This window comes from Melanotaenia boesemani, chromosome 13 (assembly GCF_017639745.1).
Source record: "Melanotaenia boesemani isolate fMelBoe1 chromosome 13, fMelBoe1.pri, whole genome shotgun sequence".
Taxonomy (NCBI): domain Eukaryota; kingdom Metazoa; phylum Chordata; class Actinopteri; order Atheriniformes; family Melanotaeniidae; genus Melanotaenia; species Melanotaenia boesemani.
Window position 1 is genome coordinate 26,797,783 of NC_055694.1, and position 17,650 is coordinate 26,815,432.

At 36.4% G+C, this 17,650-nt stretch overlaps 1 protein-coding gene across 2 annotated transcripts in view; it reads right to left on the reverse strand.

The window, feature by feature from the left end:
• Positions 1 to 17,145, reverse strand: part of cpne9 (copine family member IX) — a 157,331-nt gene extending 140,186 nt beyond the window's left edge. For both annotated transcript variants that reach the window (XM_042003185.1, XM_042003183.1), the window contains exons 1-2: positions 16,804 to 17,145; positions 11,936 to 11,976 (exon numbers count right to left, since the gene is read on the reverse strand). In XM_042003185.1, the coding sequence (XP_041859119.1) occupies positions 11,936 to 11,976; positions 16,804 to 16,883 (121 nt within the window). In that variant the 5' untranslated portion in view covers positions 16,884 to 17,145. The remainder of the gene's footprint in view (positions 1 to 11,935; positions 11,977 to 16,803) is intronic.
• Between the last annotated feature and the right edge of the window lie 505 nt (positions 17,146 to 17,650).

Below are 17,650 nucleotides of genomic sequence, written 5' to 3' on the forward strand. Positions count from 1 at the left end.
TTATCAGTCCTGTAGTTTTTGTGAAGTAGATCTGACAGTGATCGCTAACTTTGATCCTTCCACAAGCTCAAATAATAATATGCAACAGACTTCACAAAAGCTTAGATTTATTTTTTTTTTTTTTTATGTATCTTCAGTTTTCACACATACGTTCAAAAATTAACATAAATAAATATTTATTTTCAGAAGCTTTTACCTGCACCCTCAATCAGGAATGGCATTAATTCAACAGGCGAGTAGGTTTCATCGTGGTTTTCATCAATAACTATTTATACTGACAAAAATGAGAAAATAAACTAAAGAAATTCTTATGCAAAAAGACAAACAGTGATGAAATGTATGAACATGAAATGTGTTCATACATACATGAAATGTATGAACATTTCATCAACAAATGAAAAGAAAACAAAATATGTGGAGATGAGCTCCAATTAGATCTAATTTAGTTGTATAGAAAGGTGCGATGAGCTGGGAAGAGATCCACTAAGAAGCGATCTCCGTGTGCAATAAGGAAGAAGTCACACACAATTCATCTTCCTCCATGAAGCAATTAGCTTCAATGTTTTCTTATGAAACTAATGCCAAAAATGTCAACGCCTGAGAGAATGCGAGAATATGCACACAATTCACATTTGATATAAACCAAAACAAGGCACCAGAGGTGGGTAATAACAAGTTACATTTATTTATACATCTAAGAAAAGTATTATTTAAGCAAATCTGTGAAGGAAAATGCTACTTTAACTGCACTATATTGGGCAATGCCTAACTCTTCATTTTTCCCCTTTTTGTTCTACTTTCTATTTCGATATATATATATATATAGATATATATATATATATATATATATATATATATATGTAGAACTCTTCATACTTATCAGACAGAGAATGAAAAACTAATGACAAAAAGTCCAAAAATTGTCTCTAGTGCTAAAAATGCGAAGGATTTTTAAGAAGAATACAGAATACAGAATACAAAACAAGTCCCATCCGCACAGCTCAACAGAACAGCTGTATAATGCACTGTAGGCTGTGTCTGCCTAAAAAACTGACCTTTTAGCTACAAAATTTCAACATCTAGCACAGGAGTCTGTAACGTGCAGCTCCGGAGCCGCAGTGGCTCTCTGGACCTTCCACAATAGTTCTTAAAACTTGGCTTAAACTGCTAAAAAACAAAGCTAATGTTTTTAAATATAACAAATGCAAGTTTTGTTTGTTTTTTTTTTTTTTTTTTAGCAATTTTTATATTTTTTTCATGAAAAATTGCATTGAATTTCCACAACATAGTGACACTAGGAGTACTATTTATTTATTTATTTATTTTAATCTATTTTTTTGTCATTAGGTTGGAAATGTTTTTTTCTATCATATCCACAAATATCTATACCCCTAAAACAAAGTCTGTCTATCCTCTTTTTGCAAAAGTTTTATGTTTTTCTTTATTTTAAAACCTAAAAATAGCAATAAAAATGTGGTTCTTCAAAAACTAACAACACATTTCCTATAGTAGATATTTGCTAAAAATTATAAGTTGTCTTTTTCAAAAGGTCCCATAATATTTATGGTTCTAAATAAGTTTTATTTAGCTGGGCTGAGGGAAAAATGGCTCTTTGGATTGTTAAGGTTGCAGATTCCTGGTCTATCCTGAGGAAACATGATGTTTTACCTTGATTCCTTTTGCTCCTGTGGCTGGGTGGACTCTTGTTTTGTTAGATTACAGAATCCCACTTTTAAAAGGGCCTCTTTCATATTGCCCCTTTTAGTGTTTAGAAACATGTAATTAAATCCTACATAAACTAGTCAGACCACAAACCTTTTAAAGGAATGAGTTAGCATTAGCTAGCAACTACAGAAAGTTTTGATTTATCAAGGTGGTTTTAGTAACTTACGAACAACTGACTACAGGTAATCTCAGCGGCTGATCAGAAGACATCATCATGTCAACGTTTAGTTATATTATATAGCGTAGCATTGTTAGCATATATGTTTCTGAACTATGTTCTGATGAAAAAGCAATATGGTGACCAGGATAGGCTCAGATCACCACAGATCCAGCTTTAATGTGAGTTAATGTTAGTATTTTAATGGCTTAATCCCCTATAGCCTCTGTGATGGCTGCATTTACAGCCACACATGAGTGTAAACCTGCAGTGAACAGTACTACACACACACACTTATATATAGTTTTCATATTGGATCTAATTTACAGAGCACTATATGATTCTGTTGGACATTAGTTTATTTTAATAAGTAACATCACATATATTCTAGAACTGGTGCACATTTTGGGTTATATTGGGGTGTTATAATTTATTTTCTTTTGAGTTGTTTCAGTAGTTCTAATCCCTTGGCATGGGAACCAGCAGGTGGCCACGGGGTGGAGCCAACTAATTGGACCAGTTTACGCATCAGCATCAAGAGGAGGGAAATTGGGTTTTCCTTTGTTAGCTTAGTTAGGTTTTTGTGTGTTACCTCTTTGTGTCTTTTGTTTGGGCTGATGAGCCACTTTAAGTTTATCATTGTGTTTCAGTTGTCGGGTCAGTTTTGCTTCATTTGTTGGTTTGGTTTGAGTAATTTTTGCCCAAGTTATTTAAATAGAAATTTGTTATGTTGACCTCTTTTACGGGTTAGATTATTCATTGATTTAATAATTGTTTGGATTACTTTTTTGGGTGAAAATAAAACCCCCTTTTTTAACTTTAAATCTGTGCCTGACTGTCCTTCACTGCTCGGTCCATCACAGCCTCATAGACTAATATTTTTTCTGCCAACAGAGGCTTCACCCAGACAAAATGAAGTACACAATGAATGCATTTTTACTCTTCTATAGTCCTCCTTATCTACTGAACCACCTTTGAAGAAACACATCTCTCAGATTCGCTCACGGCCTCTCGGTGGGTAACAGAAAACTTTGAAAAGATTTACCGTTTGAAAATGGAAGATTTTTAAATTTGTGTTTTTGTCTTAGTTTGTCATTTTGTAAAGATGTTATTTAGATTTTACTTTTCATTTTAGTATTTGGAAATACCATAAATTTGCACATTATTTTATATCTTTGTCTGTTTGCTTATTTAATAAAAAAAAAAAAAAAAATCTTGAGTAACGTTTTGAATAACTACCTCTTACTTCCACTCAAGTGATGGTGTTTTGTTTTAACACAAACCAAGGAAGAGCGGCTGAAAAGCAGAGGAGCTCCCCTAAAGACATTCAGTTAATACTACGAGAGAGCTCTAAAAATAGCTCACTGTCAGGTTACATTTAAATTTTCCATTCGGTTCCTGATGTTTCTTCAAAAGTAGGGGTGTACCAACACCACATTTTTTCAAACCAACTACAAATGCTCACATTTGAGTACTTGCTGATACTAAGTACCAGTATGAGTACTAATGAATTCCACTGGTAAGGAATGTGGACCAGAATGTCAGATGTGACAGCTGAGTGATTGATGGTTTGATATCAAATAGGTCATCCTGCTGCCATCCTCTAAATGTAAGACTTTAAAATCTTTATAAATAAGGAGGATAAAGTTTGATTTTTGCTGGCTTCTCTACTCTGACGTGGAGAAGCAGCTACATCTCCAAATGAAAGAGAACGGCTCAAGCCCAAATATTTTAAACATCACCAGTAGTAGCGTTACTTGGTTTCTGGACACCAGCTGATAAATATTCTAAATGTAAGGTTTGAAAACTATCAGAACCTCCATAAATAAGGAGGATAAAGTGATTTTTTTTCCTGGACACCCAATGATGAAACAAATGTAAGGCTTGAAAATAAATAAAGAGGATATTTGGTTTACTACTGTACCAAGACACCCATGCCCAAATCTCTTGCTAAGATGACATGTTCAGTGATAATTTTGTTTCATTGAAAGAACTTTCTGTTCCTTATTTGGGATTCTATCTGCTGCATATTGTAGTAGCAGAATGTTTTGGCAATAACCATATTTTAGACCAACCTTGCACTAATACATGCATGTGCACGTGACTTGTGCCCCCCCCCAAAAAAGCCCCCCTGAAAGTCCCAGTTTAATTTGAACCCTGAATGCTACTCTTACTTTAGAAAAATGTTTATCTACTCTACCCACCTCTGCAAGACACCTTGTAAACTCTGTGGAGCGACTATCACTGGTTAAGCACAACATCATGAAATCCATGCAAGGCTAAGCATGCAAAAGCTAATATCATATCATGAGCTATAGGTTCTTTTGCAAGCCTGCAAACAATACCATGGCTGGCCTGTTAATATTACTAATCAGAAAGGGAACCTTTGACCTGAGATCTGCCACAAATATAAAAAACATAACAGGTGTTACAAGCCCAAAACAAGTTACTTGATGTGTCATTTCACCTAAATGTGAACAAGGATTTCAGAAGCCCAAGGAAAACTTTTCAACTCATGATTTACCCTTAAACTATACACGAATGATGTCAAAGTTCATTAAATTTACTGTACATGAACTTCATGACACTATTTTATTTAGTTGACTCAAAGTATACTAAAAAAACAAATTATTCTGATTACTTAAATATGACTAAAACTGAATGACAAAACTTACAAGATGAAATCAAGTTTGCCATCAAAATTGAACACTGATAAAGAATATCTGATCACCGACAGCATCTAAAGTTCTCTCACAGGTGGATTGTGATGAAATGATGTACATTTTTAACCTATCACTGTTACTGACTTTCATTAGCTAATTTTAGCATTTTACCTCTTTAAGCCCTAACCACATTTTCAGAAAAACATCTAAACAGGCATAACCAAAGTAAATGAAGACTTTCTCCACAATAATAAACTTTCTGCATCTTCTTGGTGTCTATGGATATCTAGGAACCTCAGAGAATCTATTCCCAGTGTCAACGGTTATGTGTCCATTACTGTGACTGAGTAAATCACAATAAAACAGAGAGGAGAAATGTAGAAGAATGGGCTGGAAAACAAACATTATTAATAAAATATCAACTCCTAACATGGCTCTGAGGAACAACTGATCCATTTACTCTGATCTCAATATAAGCTCTAAACAAAATTAAGAGTGATTGAATCACCTGTGGTTTCCTGATAGCAAGACACTGTCTTTGACCTGATTGCATATTGTGTTATTTTTGCTCTCCATCTATTACAGCCACTATATTTAGCATTTCCACAATCAGCAGTGCTGGCACAGATGTACCTCTGATTGTGTGTGTGCACTTTGATTAAAACATTGAGAATGACTCATTGAGAGTTGAGTGCAGCCTCCTCTTTTGTAAGGCATCAAAACTGTTTGTTACCTCTTTCCAGTCAGGCAGGGTTGTCTTATTACTGCCATGGTATTTAGTCCCAAGTAACTTTGCAGCCAAATATTCAACAGCCGAGACTTTCCAGTCACATGTCAGAGTGCGGCTTTGGAAAGAAAACCAAATCAGAAAACTGGTCAGATTTTGCAAACACCTGTGGACAAGTGTGATTTAAAAAAAGCACATCCAAACAAACACTCTTAGGCCCTGATCTATTAACGCTTTGCGTGTACTAAAACAGGTGCAGACTGCTTTGCTCCGCTAAAATCGGCCCAAGCTTATCTATCAAAGCCGCAAACATGGAACTGCGTCAGTTATCCTGACAAAACTGCGCCGCTCTCCACTTTGCGTTTCTGAAGCTACTGCATATGCATTATGGGCGTTCCGGCCAGAAAGTGCACATTAGTGGGAGGAGACTATGCAAATAAATCTGGTTTGCGCAGCAGTGGGATTCATGTAGCCCGCAAATAGTTTGCGGTGTTTATGTTTGCTCTAAAAATAGCGTTTCTGAAAAGCAGGTGCTAATTGGCACAACAGTATACGCGCAATGGCTGCAGTAATAATTTTAAGGAGGAGGCACAGACACCATGAAAGGCGACTAAGATAATGCATTTTTTTCTATTATATTAATATATTTAGAATGCCAGAGAAGAGGATTGTGGAGACGATCCAGCGTTGCAATATTAGAATTGCTGGATAAGTTTAAAGACTTTATCATGCCTGTCTTTTATTATTATTATTATTATTATTATTATTTCTTTATAGCTTTTAAACCTTTATTATTTCTTATTTGTTCCTTGCATGTTTTTATATGTACAATACCTTGGTTCCTAAAGGTTGTTGTTAGTGTGCCTTATAAATAAATTGAACTTGAATATGAAACTATATTGCAGCATTTCTGGTGACATTTAGATTTTTTTCCTCGACTTCCGCAATATTTTTATTTGTCTCCTTTATTTGTCTCAACTTCTATCGGATAAAAGTTAATTTTGCGTTTGCGGTTTCCTTGCTCTCCAGAACCTTACATGACAGAGCAAACAGCGCCGCTAAATCCTCATTTAAATACTGCTGTTTGCTCCGCAAATGATAACAGGAGCAGTCTTAATAGATCAGGCGCTAATCGTAGAAACATAACCAGAGCAAAACTGCGCAGCAAATGTTAAATAGCGCAGCAGTTTTGCCCTCGTCATAACTCAGCCCCTTAGTGCATTATATTAAACTGAGAATGACATGTTAGATTTATTGCTGTACTGTCATTAACTTAGTTGGTGAAATTCCCAGTGAACATGTTTCAGATGAGGGGTTGTTAGCAAACTTCACAAATTTCAGGCTCTAAGAAAAAAAAAAAAAAAAAGCACACCTGAAAGGGCCAGTAACATTTCGCCATATATTCTGACTCATCTTTAGTATTAAAGGTCCCATATTATACACTTTATTCCCAATCTGAGACCATTCATTAATATCTAAATGAAATATTTCCGCCATGGTATGGACAAATCGACCCTCAGTTTGAGTGCAGCGGCTTCTCTTCACCTCCCTCTTTTTAGCAGCTTCAGAAATGTGCCGTTTATGGTGGGCGGAACCCTGGTGGAGCAGCTCAGCTGTTGGCTCCGCCCATCGCATCGCCCGTCATGAGGTGATTGACAGGTTAATATATTTTCAAGCTATCAGACTAATAAGGCCGAAACGATAAAATAACTGCCAGCTCTTACCTCTCCAGCTGTGTCACAGACAGTTGGTATTGAACCTGGCTTCAGCTTCAAACGGTTGGCGAAGCCTGCTTTCCATGCCCCCATGTTGTGGAAACAGTCCTCTTTGAAATGCTGGCCACAGACATGCAAAACCTTTGGAAGTTTTCCGGGTACATTTCCTCCAAAAATAAAATTAATCCACTCAGTCCTCGTGGGTTCAGTGGATGGAAGTAAAAAAACGTTTTCGTGTTCATTTATGCAGCCACAAACAGAACAGTGCTTCTGTCGCTTAGCCATGTCCGCTAACGAGGGTTGCCGAAGAGGGAAAAACACTGGGCGCTAGGTGATTTTTAGAGGGCGGGCTTTGAGAGCCGGTAGACGGGTCCATCGCTCTGTGGGGAGTGGTTATTGTCCCTTATGACGTCATAACGTACACGCTTTCAAACAAGCTCATTTCAGCGCTTACTTCCCTAGAGGTGGAGCAGGGGGGAGAGAGAGCGCCTGAAAGAGTTTCACACTTACGGGTCTCCTACACATGCGGGGGGACCAGTATGACTGTTCCAAAACCATTAAAAAGTGAATTTTGCATAATATGGGACCTTTAAAACAATGTATTTTCATCTTAAACAGCATCTATCACTCTTATTTGCAGGACTTTTTTCAGCAATCTTGCCACTATCTTGTCAAAGTTTGCAGATTTACTTTTATGGTCAAATTCTCCATCCACTGGAACAACACCACTATTTTTAGAGCACAAGAGGAGTTTGGGAATGACAATGGGGAGATGTTTCCAGCTTTACTAGTGACTGGAAGACTGAGACTGTAAATGGAGGCTTGTCCAACACTAAAAGAGATTTAGTCTGCAGCTCAAATGGTAAATAAAACAGTTTCACATATCTGGGTTATGTTGACATGAGGTATATAGACATAATGTAGTGCAAGTAGTCTATGTCAGTTGTTCTAACCTGGGGTCCCCAAAGAGCACAGGGTATCCACGAGACTTTGACTACAGCCTAAAGAAATTAAGGTCATCTTGACAGAAAAACGTTGAGGTGTATCCTCTCAGGTTTTTTTTTTTATTCTTCTATGTTTTGGATATTTCATTCACATGAAACCAATGTTTTGGGAGCTAGAAAACAGACCTCAAAGTGAATAAATGGAGGTAATCAAAATCTGCTATTCAATAATATATTAACACATAAGTCCTTGGTCAAAAATAAACAAAGCTACTCAGTGAGCCACATCATGTTCATCCAAACAGTTTTGGTCCATTTACTGTGTGATTTAGTAAGGTCAGTGAACTGGTGGCGCTACAGTAGTGGAGTGGTTTGTCTATCTTAGTAACCTTGATTTATTCATGAAACATGTCAGAAAAACGCCACAGTGCAGATGACGAAGGCTACATGTTGATACTTACCATAACTTTGGTTTTATCAAAGGACAAGGCAGGACTCAACCTGTGGGATCCACTGCCTTTTGGTAGCCGTATAAAGGGGGTCATCTAAGTATAAGCTGGGAACCACTGGTCTAAATGTTTGCAGGCATGGTTCTGAGCAGTAATTTATTTATTTATTTTCTGCCTCAGGTTTCATTTTACCACATCTACAGTACATCTGTTTAAGTAGCACTATGTATCATTTTGGTGGCAAAGCGGCATTTATATTGTACATTCCTGGAAACATCGTTGCCATTGTGAGAAACTTCTTTATCCAAGACACTGTGTGACATTACAGCTGAGTTTCCCTTTATCACCAGGTTACACACCAGCAACTGGATATCAACACATTGGCTTATTCATCAAAGAAACACAAGAGGACATTATTGGAGGAGGCAAAGAAGAGAAAGAGAAATGAACAGTCAATATTGGACTGACCTTTACTCGCTGAAGAGAGCTCAGAATACAGGTAGGATGCGAGGTGGATGGCAAATTAGTCATCATTAGAGGTCCCTAACTGAGAATATCTGCCAAAATTCAGTAGTGTGGCCATAACATGGGAGCGTCCAAGAAAATATATCTGTGGTACGTAAGCGGAAGATGCCATTACCCGTAAAGCTACTACAAATGATGAGCATAGTTCAGTCACATAACTCATGAGATAATGAATAAAAACTTTATTAAGAATTGTAGTTTCACAGCTGCAAATGAATGTTGGAGTGAATCCGAAACTATATTTTTTTTTACCAGGTGGTGGAGGGACTTAAAAAAAGCAGGCAGTGTGCAGTGATAAGAGCAGCAACAGCAGTAACAACAAGGATGAAGCAAACAGCAAGGGAAAAGTGTATAGCTTAAGTAGACCACCCAGACTGGATGAGTATGTTTGATATGTAGCATTAAATGTTTGAGGCAGAACACATGGGACGCAGCACAGCAGCTCGAGTTGCCTTCCTGAACTCGCTCACAGGCATTTCTTTATTTGTGGTGCTTACTTGTGCAGTCCACCTTCATGTTCTGCATCTGATTCTCCATCAAACATATGGGTCTGGATTGGAAGAGATGTAAAACTCAAAAATATACAGCATTTGCCAAAAGTTTTTGTTTATGAGTTGCTGTAATGGTAGTTGTGCGCGATCATGCCATCATCTCCTCCCCACACCCCCTTGGCAAACATCCTCAGATGGGGTTCAAATTATGATCTGTCGTATGACAATCTGCAGACTGACATTTTAGCCACCCACTCTTAAGTTCTAGCAAGTGAATTGAAAGATATTTAAAGTGAATTTCCTCACAATTTCTATAACGCAAAATCTGGACATTTGACAATTTCAAAGGCGAGTGTGATTCTGAAATTATTTTAGAGCTTTGATTGTACCTCTAATGATTGGCCTCTAATATTTAAGAGCAACAGAGTTATGATTTTTTAGACTTGTGTTAAATGCTTGTTTGTACGCGTCTAAAATGTAAATGTGTTACATGGTAGAAAGCTATTGTTTTGTGTATGGATTGTGTTGGGCGTTCAGGCTTCAGTGATCCCTTGTATGAGTCAGCAGTTTTACACCATCCTTTACCCTGCTTGTTCTTTATCAGAGACTAAATCAACAGCAAGTATTGTGAAAATACAGTCACATAGCAGTATATCAACATTTTTACAAGTAGTTGCAGGTGAATCACAGCCATTCAGCAACAAGTGTCAGCTGAACATCACCACGAACTGAGGATGAAAAACACAAAGATTAGCTACACAGCTTTGTTCTGCCATGAGAAGACGTTTTTCAAGCTGATTTCAGATGTTTCGCTCAAAGAAATCTTAAAGCTAATTAAAGATGCTTTTCATACCATATTTTAAATAATACAGTATGTTAATCAGGTACAAAAGAAAGTGCACACTAAATTTAAACAAATGTTTCACCGCAAACTTTGTTCATATTACTGCTTGGCATGAAACTTGTATTTTGCAATTTTCCAGTAATGGGGTCCAGTTAATAATCTTCCCCTGGTGCTTTTTAACAGTATTTTTCTGTGGAGGGTTATTCAGACTCCTTTCATAGAGAAGAAATTATTAAAGCTTGAATGAACACCTTTCATCTTGCTTATTACATACAATTCCTATTACTGTCTGCCCAAATTATATCTTCAAATTGTATAGCAACAGGCTGCTCAGACCACTGGTTTCCACATCTCCTAACATGTGTTAAACTGACAGAGAAACTCATGCACCACTTCTCCATGTCTGTACTGGTTGAAGCCCAGTAGTTCCTCAGGCAGCCCAAACATCTGTCATCAGTCAAACACATTATCACCCAAGCTTCGTGACCAGGAGTTGGACAGCTGTGCTCTCCAGCTGTGATTTGTGCAACTCATTTAAAGCCCGACTGCCTGTCTGACTCATGTGCATCATTTGTCTGAGAAAGTTGTACCCTTTAGGGTCTCAGATGCATCCCGCTGATTGTCTTTCAGAAGATGCCAGACTTGATTTAGTTGGCTGAAAGCTTTATCAGAAGGACACATAAACACATAAAACTTGTAATAAAGCAGTTTGGATTGGTGGGTGAAGAAAGCTCTTTGGCTAGTTTTTCCTTCTTGAGACACTGTAAACAAGGGTGGGAGATCTGGATTAAAAAAAAAAAAAGATTTTATCTTTTAGGATAAAGTCATGATCCATAATTTAAATGATAATTCTTCCCTCAGCCAGACCCACAACAGAAAGCTGAAAGCAGGGAACAACTTTTAACTTTTTTTATTGTTAAATTTCCTAAAGAGATACTATTCAGATTTTGTTTATTATTTTGCACAGCTCTCAGCAAAAGAGGAAAACAGAAATACCCAAATTAATTTGCAGGATGACAAAGTCTGCAACATTTCAATGTTTGTGTTTTCCCCCCTGAACTTTAAAAAACTGTAAAAATGTCAAAAGTATTTACTAAAAGTTTTCAATTTTCCATTATAGCAGATATTTATGCAAGTCCATTTCAGCTAAATCAAAATTAAATTAAATAAATAATCCTTAAAATCAAGTTAGAATTCTAATTACCTTAAAATTAGTCTGATTTCTTTTCTAAAAATTCTGAAATTGTTTTTAAAAAAATACTGTACTGTATGTGAGAATTCATAGATGCTGAGTCAGGTAGCGTGCTTCCCAGCAAAAAAAAAACAACATTCCTCCTTCAGTACTATTAAAATCCAAATGTAAATGCAGACATTTTCTTTCCTGTCTCTGATCGTCTCTGTATAACCCAACATGCTGCAGCCCAGGCAGCCTAACATCACACACCCTCCATGTTCTTGTCCTTGCTCGTTATTGCCCCTCTTCACTCTGGTTTTGTTATGTTTTCACCAAGAGATAGCTCTGATCTTTAGGGTTATAGACTAATGGAAGAGACACGTTACACCCTGATCAAGGCAATTTCAAGACATCATTTAAAAAAAGAACTGCAGTTCATGCATCTTACAGAATTCTTAAATGTAAACTGCTAAATTAAAAATAAAAACAAGCATGTCAGACAATAAAAGATTTCTACATACCAGGATCTGACTTGGAGAATGTATCCACATCCAGTAGGCTCCTGGGGAAGACAGCAAAAGTGCAGGTAAAAATGGATCCTTTCAGTCCTCCTCATTGTTTGGAGACAATTTATTCATCATCATTCCATTTTTATCTCTTTTGTTCTTTGCTCGGGCGAGGGTTTCCAAAAGTGTTGGCGAAGCCCCCAAAGTTAGGTAACGTAACTCTAGATTCCTCTAATTTGGTAGCAGCTGGACATAGCCATGTAGACTTGATGATTTTTTTAATTTTATAAGTCAAAATGATACTTTAAGTGTTTGCCTATTCAATGAACCAATGTTGACTGTGTTGTAAAATGACTAAATGCTGGTGAATAAATAGTCATGAAGAGTTTTGAGTCCTTTTATTTTAGCTGCCTTTAAAGGCACAACTGTGTATTATGTAAAAATCCTTCTTCCAAAAGAAATCCTTCAGGTAATTTAAACTACCAGTCAAAAGTATGGACACATTTTCCCATTAGATTTAATGGAAAGCGTGTCCAAACATTTTACTGGTATATTGTTTAGATTGCTGGGAGGTCATATCTGGTTACATTGATGATCAGATTACGTCTCTTTCTTGGGAAAAATTCTGTCACTTCTTATAGAGCTCCAGCTGGTCAGCTGAGTTAGACAGAGACAGTAAAACTTGGTTGTGACAGTATATTGCCCTGGTTTGGTGGCTAGACATTCAGAAACTTTAATTTATTTGCTCTATCTTTGTTTCTTGTGCTGTAAACAAGCCGATTTAATTGTTTCTAAACCAAAGCAAGTCGTTGTGGGGCCAATACATTTTAGTCACTTATTAGTTACTTCTATTTTCAGGTTGTGTTATAAAACAGATTATTTCTTTATAAAATAAAATATAAAAAAAATATTTTTAATCCATTTCAATGATGCTGCTCTACTTCAAGTCTTGATAAAACCAGGCAGACATTTATTTAAAGTTCAAGACAACATCAGAGTTCTGATTTCACATAAAATGATAGAACAAGTAGAAATGTGTCTTCGGGGGGGCTGGACCCAAATGCAGACTCAGATACACAAAAGAACTAAAAGTTTAAAACTTACTGGTGGAAACACATAAAAGGTGCTGTGAAGTCAGAGAATCCAACAGACAGAAATCCAAACAGCTGAATAAACAGCAGTAAACTGGCAGACAACAGAAACAGACAGGTGGCAAAGACGACTACATGGAACTCTCAAAGAACAGAAAACAAAGGAGTATGGAGGGAAGGGGAATCTATCCGTACAACACAGATGAGCAGTAAACAACAAACATATCTGGAGGAAAAAAAAAACCATAGGAAGCTAAACTAATGGCAATGCACAGAAGATGATAAGATTTTAAAATAGAATATGAAATAAAACTAAAGCATATAACATGAAACACAATAAAAAAAATCAAAAGAAAGAAAATACAAGTTAAACAACAGTCCATGTCACTGAGAAGTGGCTAAATGTAGGGATCATTTCACGAAGGTGGCAGCAATACCTGTTATATAGAGTTCAATATTAGGGCCTCACAACTTATTTCACCTCCTCCTTCCTCACCTGTCATGTTAGCTACTGGCTCTTTGTAGCCAGCACATCACAGCACCAAAACCTGGAGCATATAGTCACCACTAGCTTTAATAGAACAGCAACATTTATTCTGGGGCTGGGCGATACTGCAAGTATGGTATAGATCCACTAACAAGTAAATCCAGGGAAAGTATCATTCATACTGATATGTTACTGATGTTTTTGCATGAAATTTCATTCATCATTCACAATCGTAGAAATGCATACAAAACTGTAAATAACATGCAAGATTTAAAATGAGGGTGTAAATATGACTGAATAAAAAAGTGTCAATAAATAAATATTTTAAGAAAATGTCAGATGACAATAAAATACTAAAATAAATCATATTGGGAATAATAAAATGTAAAAGTAAAAATAATACAGAAATAAATACAGGCACAAAAGTAAAGGAGGAAAGACATTTTAAAAAGCACCAAATAAATTTATTAAATTAATTAAACTGAAAATTATATGGAAAAGTAAATAAAGGTCTTTTTCAAGTATTAAATTAAAACACTTGAAAATTACAACATAAATATAAATTTATTCCATGTTTTATTTAATTTCTTAATGGAAATGTAATTTTTTTTAATATTTTTGTATAATTTATTTTTGTATAATAAATAAATTACTTCTGAATTAATTTTGATCTGGGCAGTTTCAGTCCTCCATACCTATGTAGTTTTGCACAATGACCCATTAATCTGAATCAGGTGTGTTGGAGCAGAATACATTGAAAACCTGCAACACTGACCTTGTAGTCACATGTGGAACCATGACCATGTAGATACATACAAATGTGTCCACAGCCAAGGCTACTAAAATATCATAATGAGCTCCATTCACCTTTAAGAATATTTTATCTGTATTGCCTACATAAAATAAATAGTAAAATAAAACAAACCAAATAAAATACCTTTTTAAAGAGGGGGTAAAGATTAAATAGTCCTAAATGGTCCTTAACTTCAAAAAGAGCACATGTCCAGATAACATCTGGTTACTGTAATTCAACCATCTGGTGGCGTTTATGGTACTTCAGTTCCATCTTTCTATCTTGAAGTGGCAGCTATACATGCAGAAGCCATATTTATTGAGTTATGAAGTGTCTCTACTGCTATATTTTAAATCATGTAGCTAAATACGGTCTCTGATGGTGCCATGCTATCTTCAGACAGCAAAGTATTGATAAAGTAACTGTCCAACTAGTTGGTAGCAAGATAGCTCACTAATTAGCAAACTAAGTAAGCTAGCATTCTTTCACACTGTTAAAAGAACATTAGCACGTCATAGGAATAAAAACAGGCAATTTCAGTCACAATAATAACCTGGTAAAATATCTAAGACCATGTAGTAATTTTGTTTGCTAATATTTCAACTTTCATTCTGAACCCGCCCCATGAAACACAAAAGGCTAAATGTAGATGATGTGGGTGATTAGGGTAATTACCATGTGGCTAATTATGCGTCAATCACTGTAGCTAAATTTAAAAGCAAACATCATTCAGTACCACTATAGAAAAAACTGATTTGTGCTAAATGTTTATTTGCATTTATTCGAGGAATCCATTGCAAAAAGTCAACTATTGAAGGTAAAATAAAGCCAAAGTGTTAATCCAAGACTGAAGAGAGAAAACTTCATCATTTACAGTCCATAAAGAAAAAAGGTACACCTTCTCTGAAGGTTTTACATATCTGGTCAAATAAATAATTATCTAGACCTTATTAAAAGACATTTTTAAAAGTTCACAGACATTTTTGTAGTTTGCATTCAAATATATGCTGACAAAATGTCATGGAGGAAAAACATCAGCAATGATTTTAAAGATGCTAATTTAGCTGCCCATCAAGTCTTTGTAGAAGTTTACACCCCAGCAAGTTTACTCTGGAGTCTGAGAGCACAATGCTTTGAGAAACTTTATAAAACCTAAGAGCTACATTCCAGACTCAAAAGGTTTCAGTTAACATCTTAATTGTTAAAGCTATTAGAAAATGACTGGTCAAAATATACAGCACCATGTTTTGGTGAAAATTGAGATTCAAGATTCAAGACCTGTATTGTCAATATGAAAGCATAACAAAATTTTGAGGAGTCTCTCGGCTTACCACACATAAATAAGAAAATAGAAATATAACAGGCATATAAATGCAGCCTCAAACCAATTGTCAAACACGGTGGAGGGCTGGTGATTTGAGCTACATGACCTGGACACCTTACAGTTGACTAAATGAGGTAACAGAGTTAAGAAAATTCTTCTCAAGTAATGTCAGAGGCTAAAAAATATCAAGCACAAAATGATAATTGTTCAGTAAGTTAGTTATTCCACAAACTTCTTCTGCATTTGACTTTTTATTAAAAAAGTAATGTGGAGCGATATGGCTTTGTTGCGTTCCACAGGTTGTGTTTACTTCATTTCAGGACCTGATAAGAACCAGATGATTATTCCATCATGTCCTAGTTAAAAAAAAAAGAAAAATAAAACCTTTTGAAATGAAAGGGATGTACTATCTATCTTTTCCACATGACCAAGTCCTCATCTGAGCTCACTTTGCACTCCCAGGTTTGAGGCTGTCTGACTCAGGTGTTTGGCCAATTCAAGTCAGGGTGATCTCAGGAGGACCTCCACAGGAGCAACAGCTATTCATTATTCAGGAGTGGATTGGAAAGACAGTCATCCAGAACACCAGCAGGCAAAAAGGCAGGCAGGCTGCCAGTCTGGAAAAATCCTGCCGAGTTGGACCCCTTGGTCAGTCAGTCACACAACCAGCGAGCCATTCAACTAAAGAAGAAACCAAATGGCTTTTTAATTATTTCATTTTATTTAACTACAAATTTAATGTAATCAATAGACTGAATATCACCACTGTATTTATTGTATGATATTTTTTGTGGTCTGCTACGCATGTTGGGAATCCATGTGTCCACTGGCCAGACTTCATGCAAAAATCAAGACAGTAAAGGATTTTTAATCATTTTGATGCCCACTTTAGTCAGCTGGGATTAACCCAGTTTTATCATGAAGATAGATAGATAGATAGATAGATAGATAGATAGATAGATAGATAGATAGATAGATAGATAGATAGATAGATAGATAGATAGATGTATTCAAACACATCTGTTTAACTTATAATAAATGAGGTAAACTACATTGTTTGCTTTTAATCAGCGTCTTCAAATATATTTTTAATGAAGTACGTTAAATTTCAGACTTTCAAACTGGGAAAAAGAGGAAATAAAATAAATGTAAATGTTGTCTAAATAGAGAATACGAGTTTGACTTTACCTGCACGACACGGTAACTTCTATTTTAGTTGCGGGGACTCTGGTGTTAAGAGGATCGAATTCCCCTATTGATGCCATCATCTCGACTCACGACGCTAATGAGCATCCGCTGGGAAAGAAAACAAGAAAGAAAGGAGGCGAAAGAGCTGATTATTCACGGCCCCGATTGCAGTAAATCCATGGTCTTCATCGAGGTTGTCGCAAGTGGAGCAGCGAGCAGCGGCAGAGGGAGATTGGGGTGTGTGTGTTGGGGGGAGACCGACAGGCAGGGAGACAGGGGCGCAGCGAAAGTTGTGAGATTTAAAGTTCATCCATCCCTCGTGCGCTCAAGGTGCGCTGCCGGTGTCTGTCCGGCGCTGAGGAGGAGGGAGGAGAGCGCCGCCAGCCGGAAGCTGCGGCTACAGCAAGGTGATTCTTCTCCCTCTCCTCCGTGTGTGACACCTATTCATCATCTGTTTCTAAGGCTGAAAACTTCCATTATGGACTGCTTTTCTAGGCTAGCATTGGTTATTAAAGATGCAAATATTATCAGCCTAATTCTTCTTCATACGTATCTCGAGCTTCTTCTAGTTTAAAATCAAATTATTTTCTGTTTAATATATTTTCAGAAACCTATAAGCTTTTAGTTATGTATGACTGATGTCTTTTATTTAGATATAATGTAATGTGCTGTGTGACTGCACAGGGGGGCGTGAGCAAAAAGACTAGTTAAATATTATAACTAGAATAATATTTATTAAAACGATCATTTTATTAACACAATACCAGTCATATTTAAACAAATGATGTTATGTATATGAATGGCAACATCATATCTGTAAGCTAATAATACAGGATATGAATGTCCA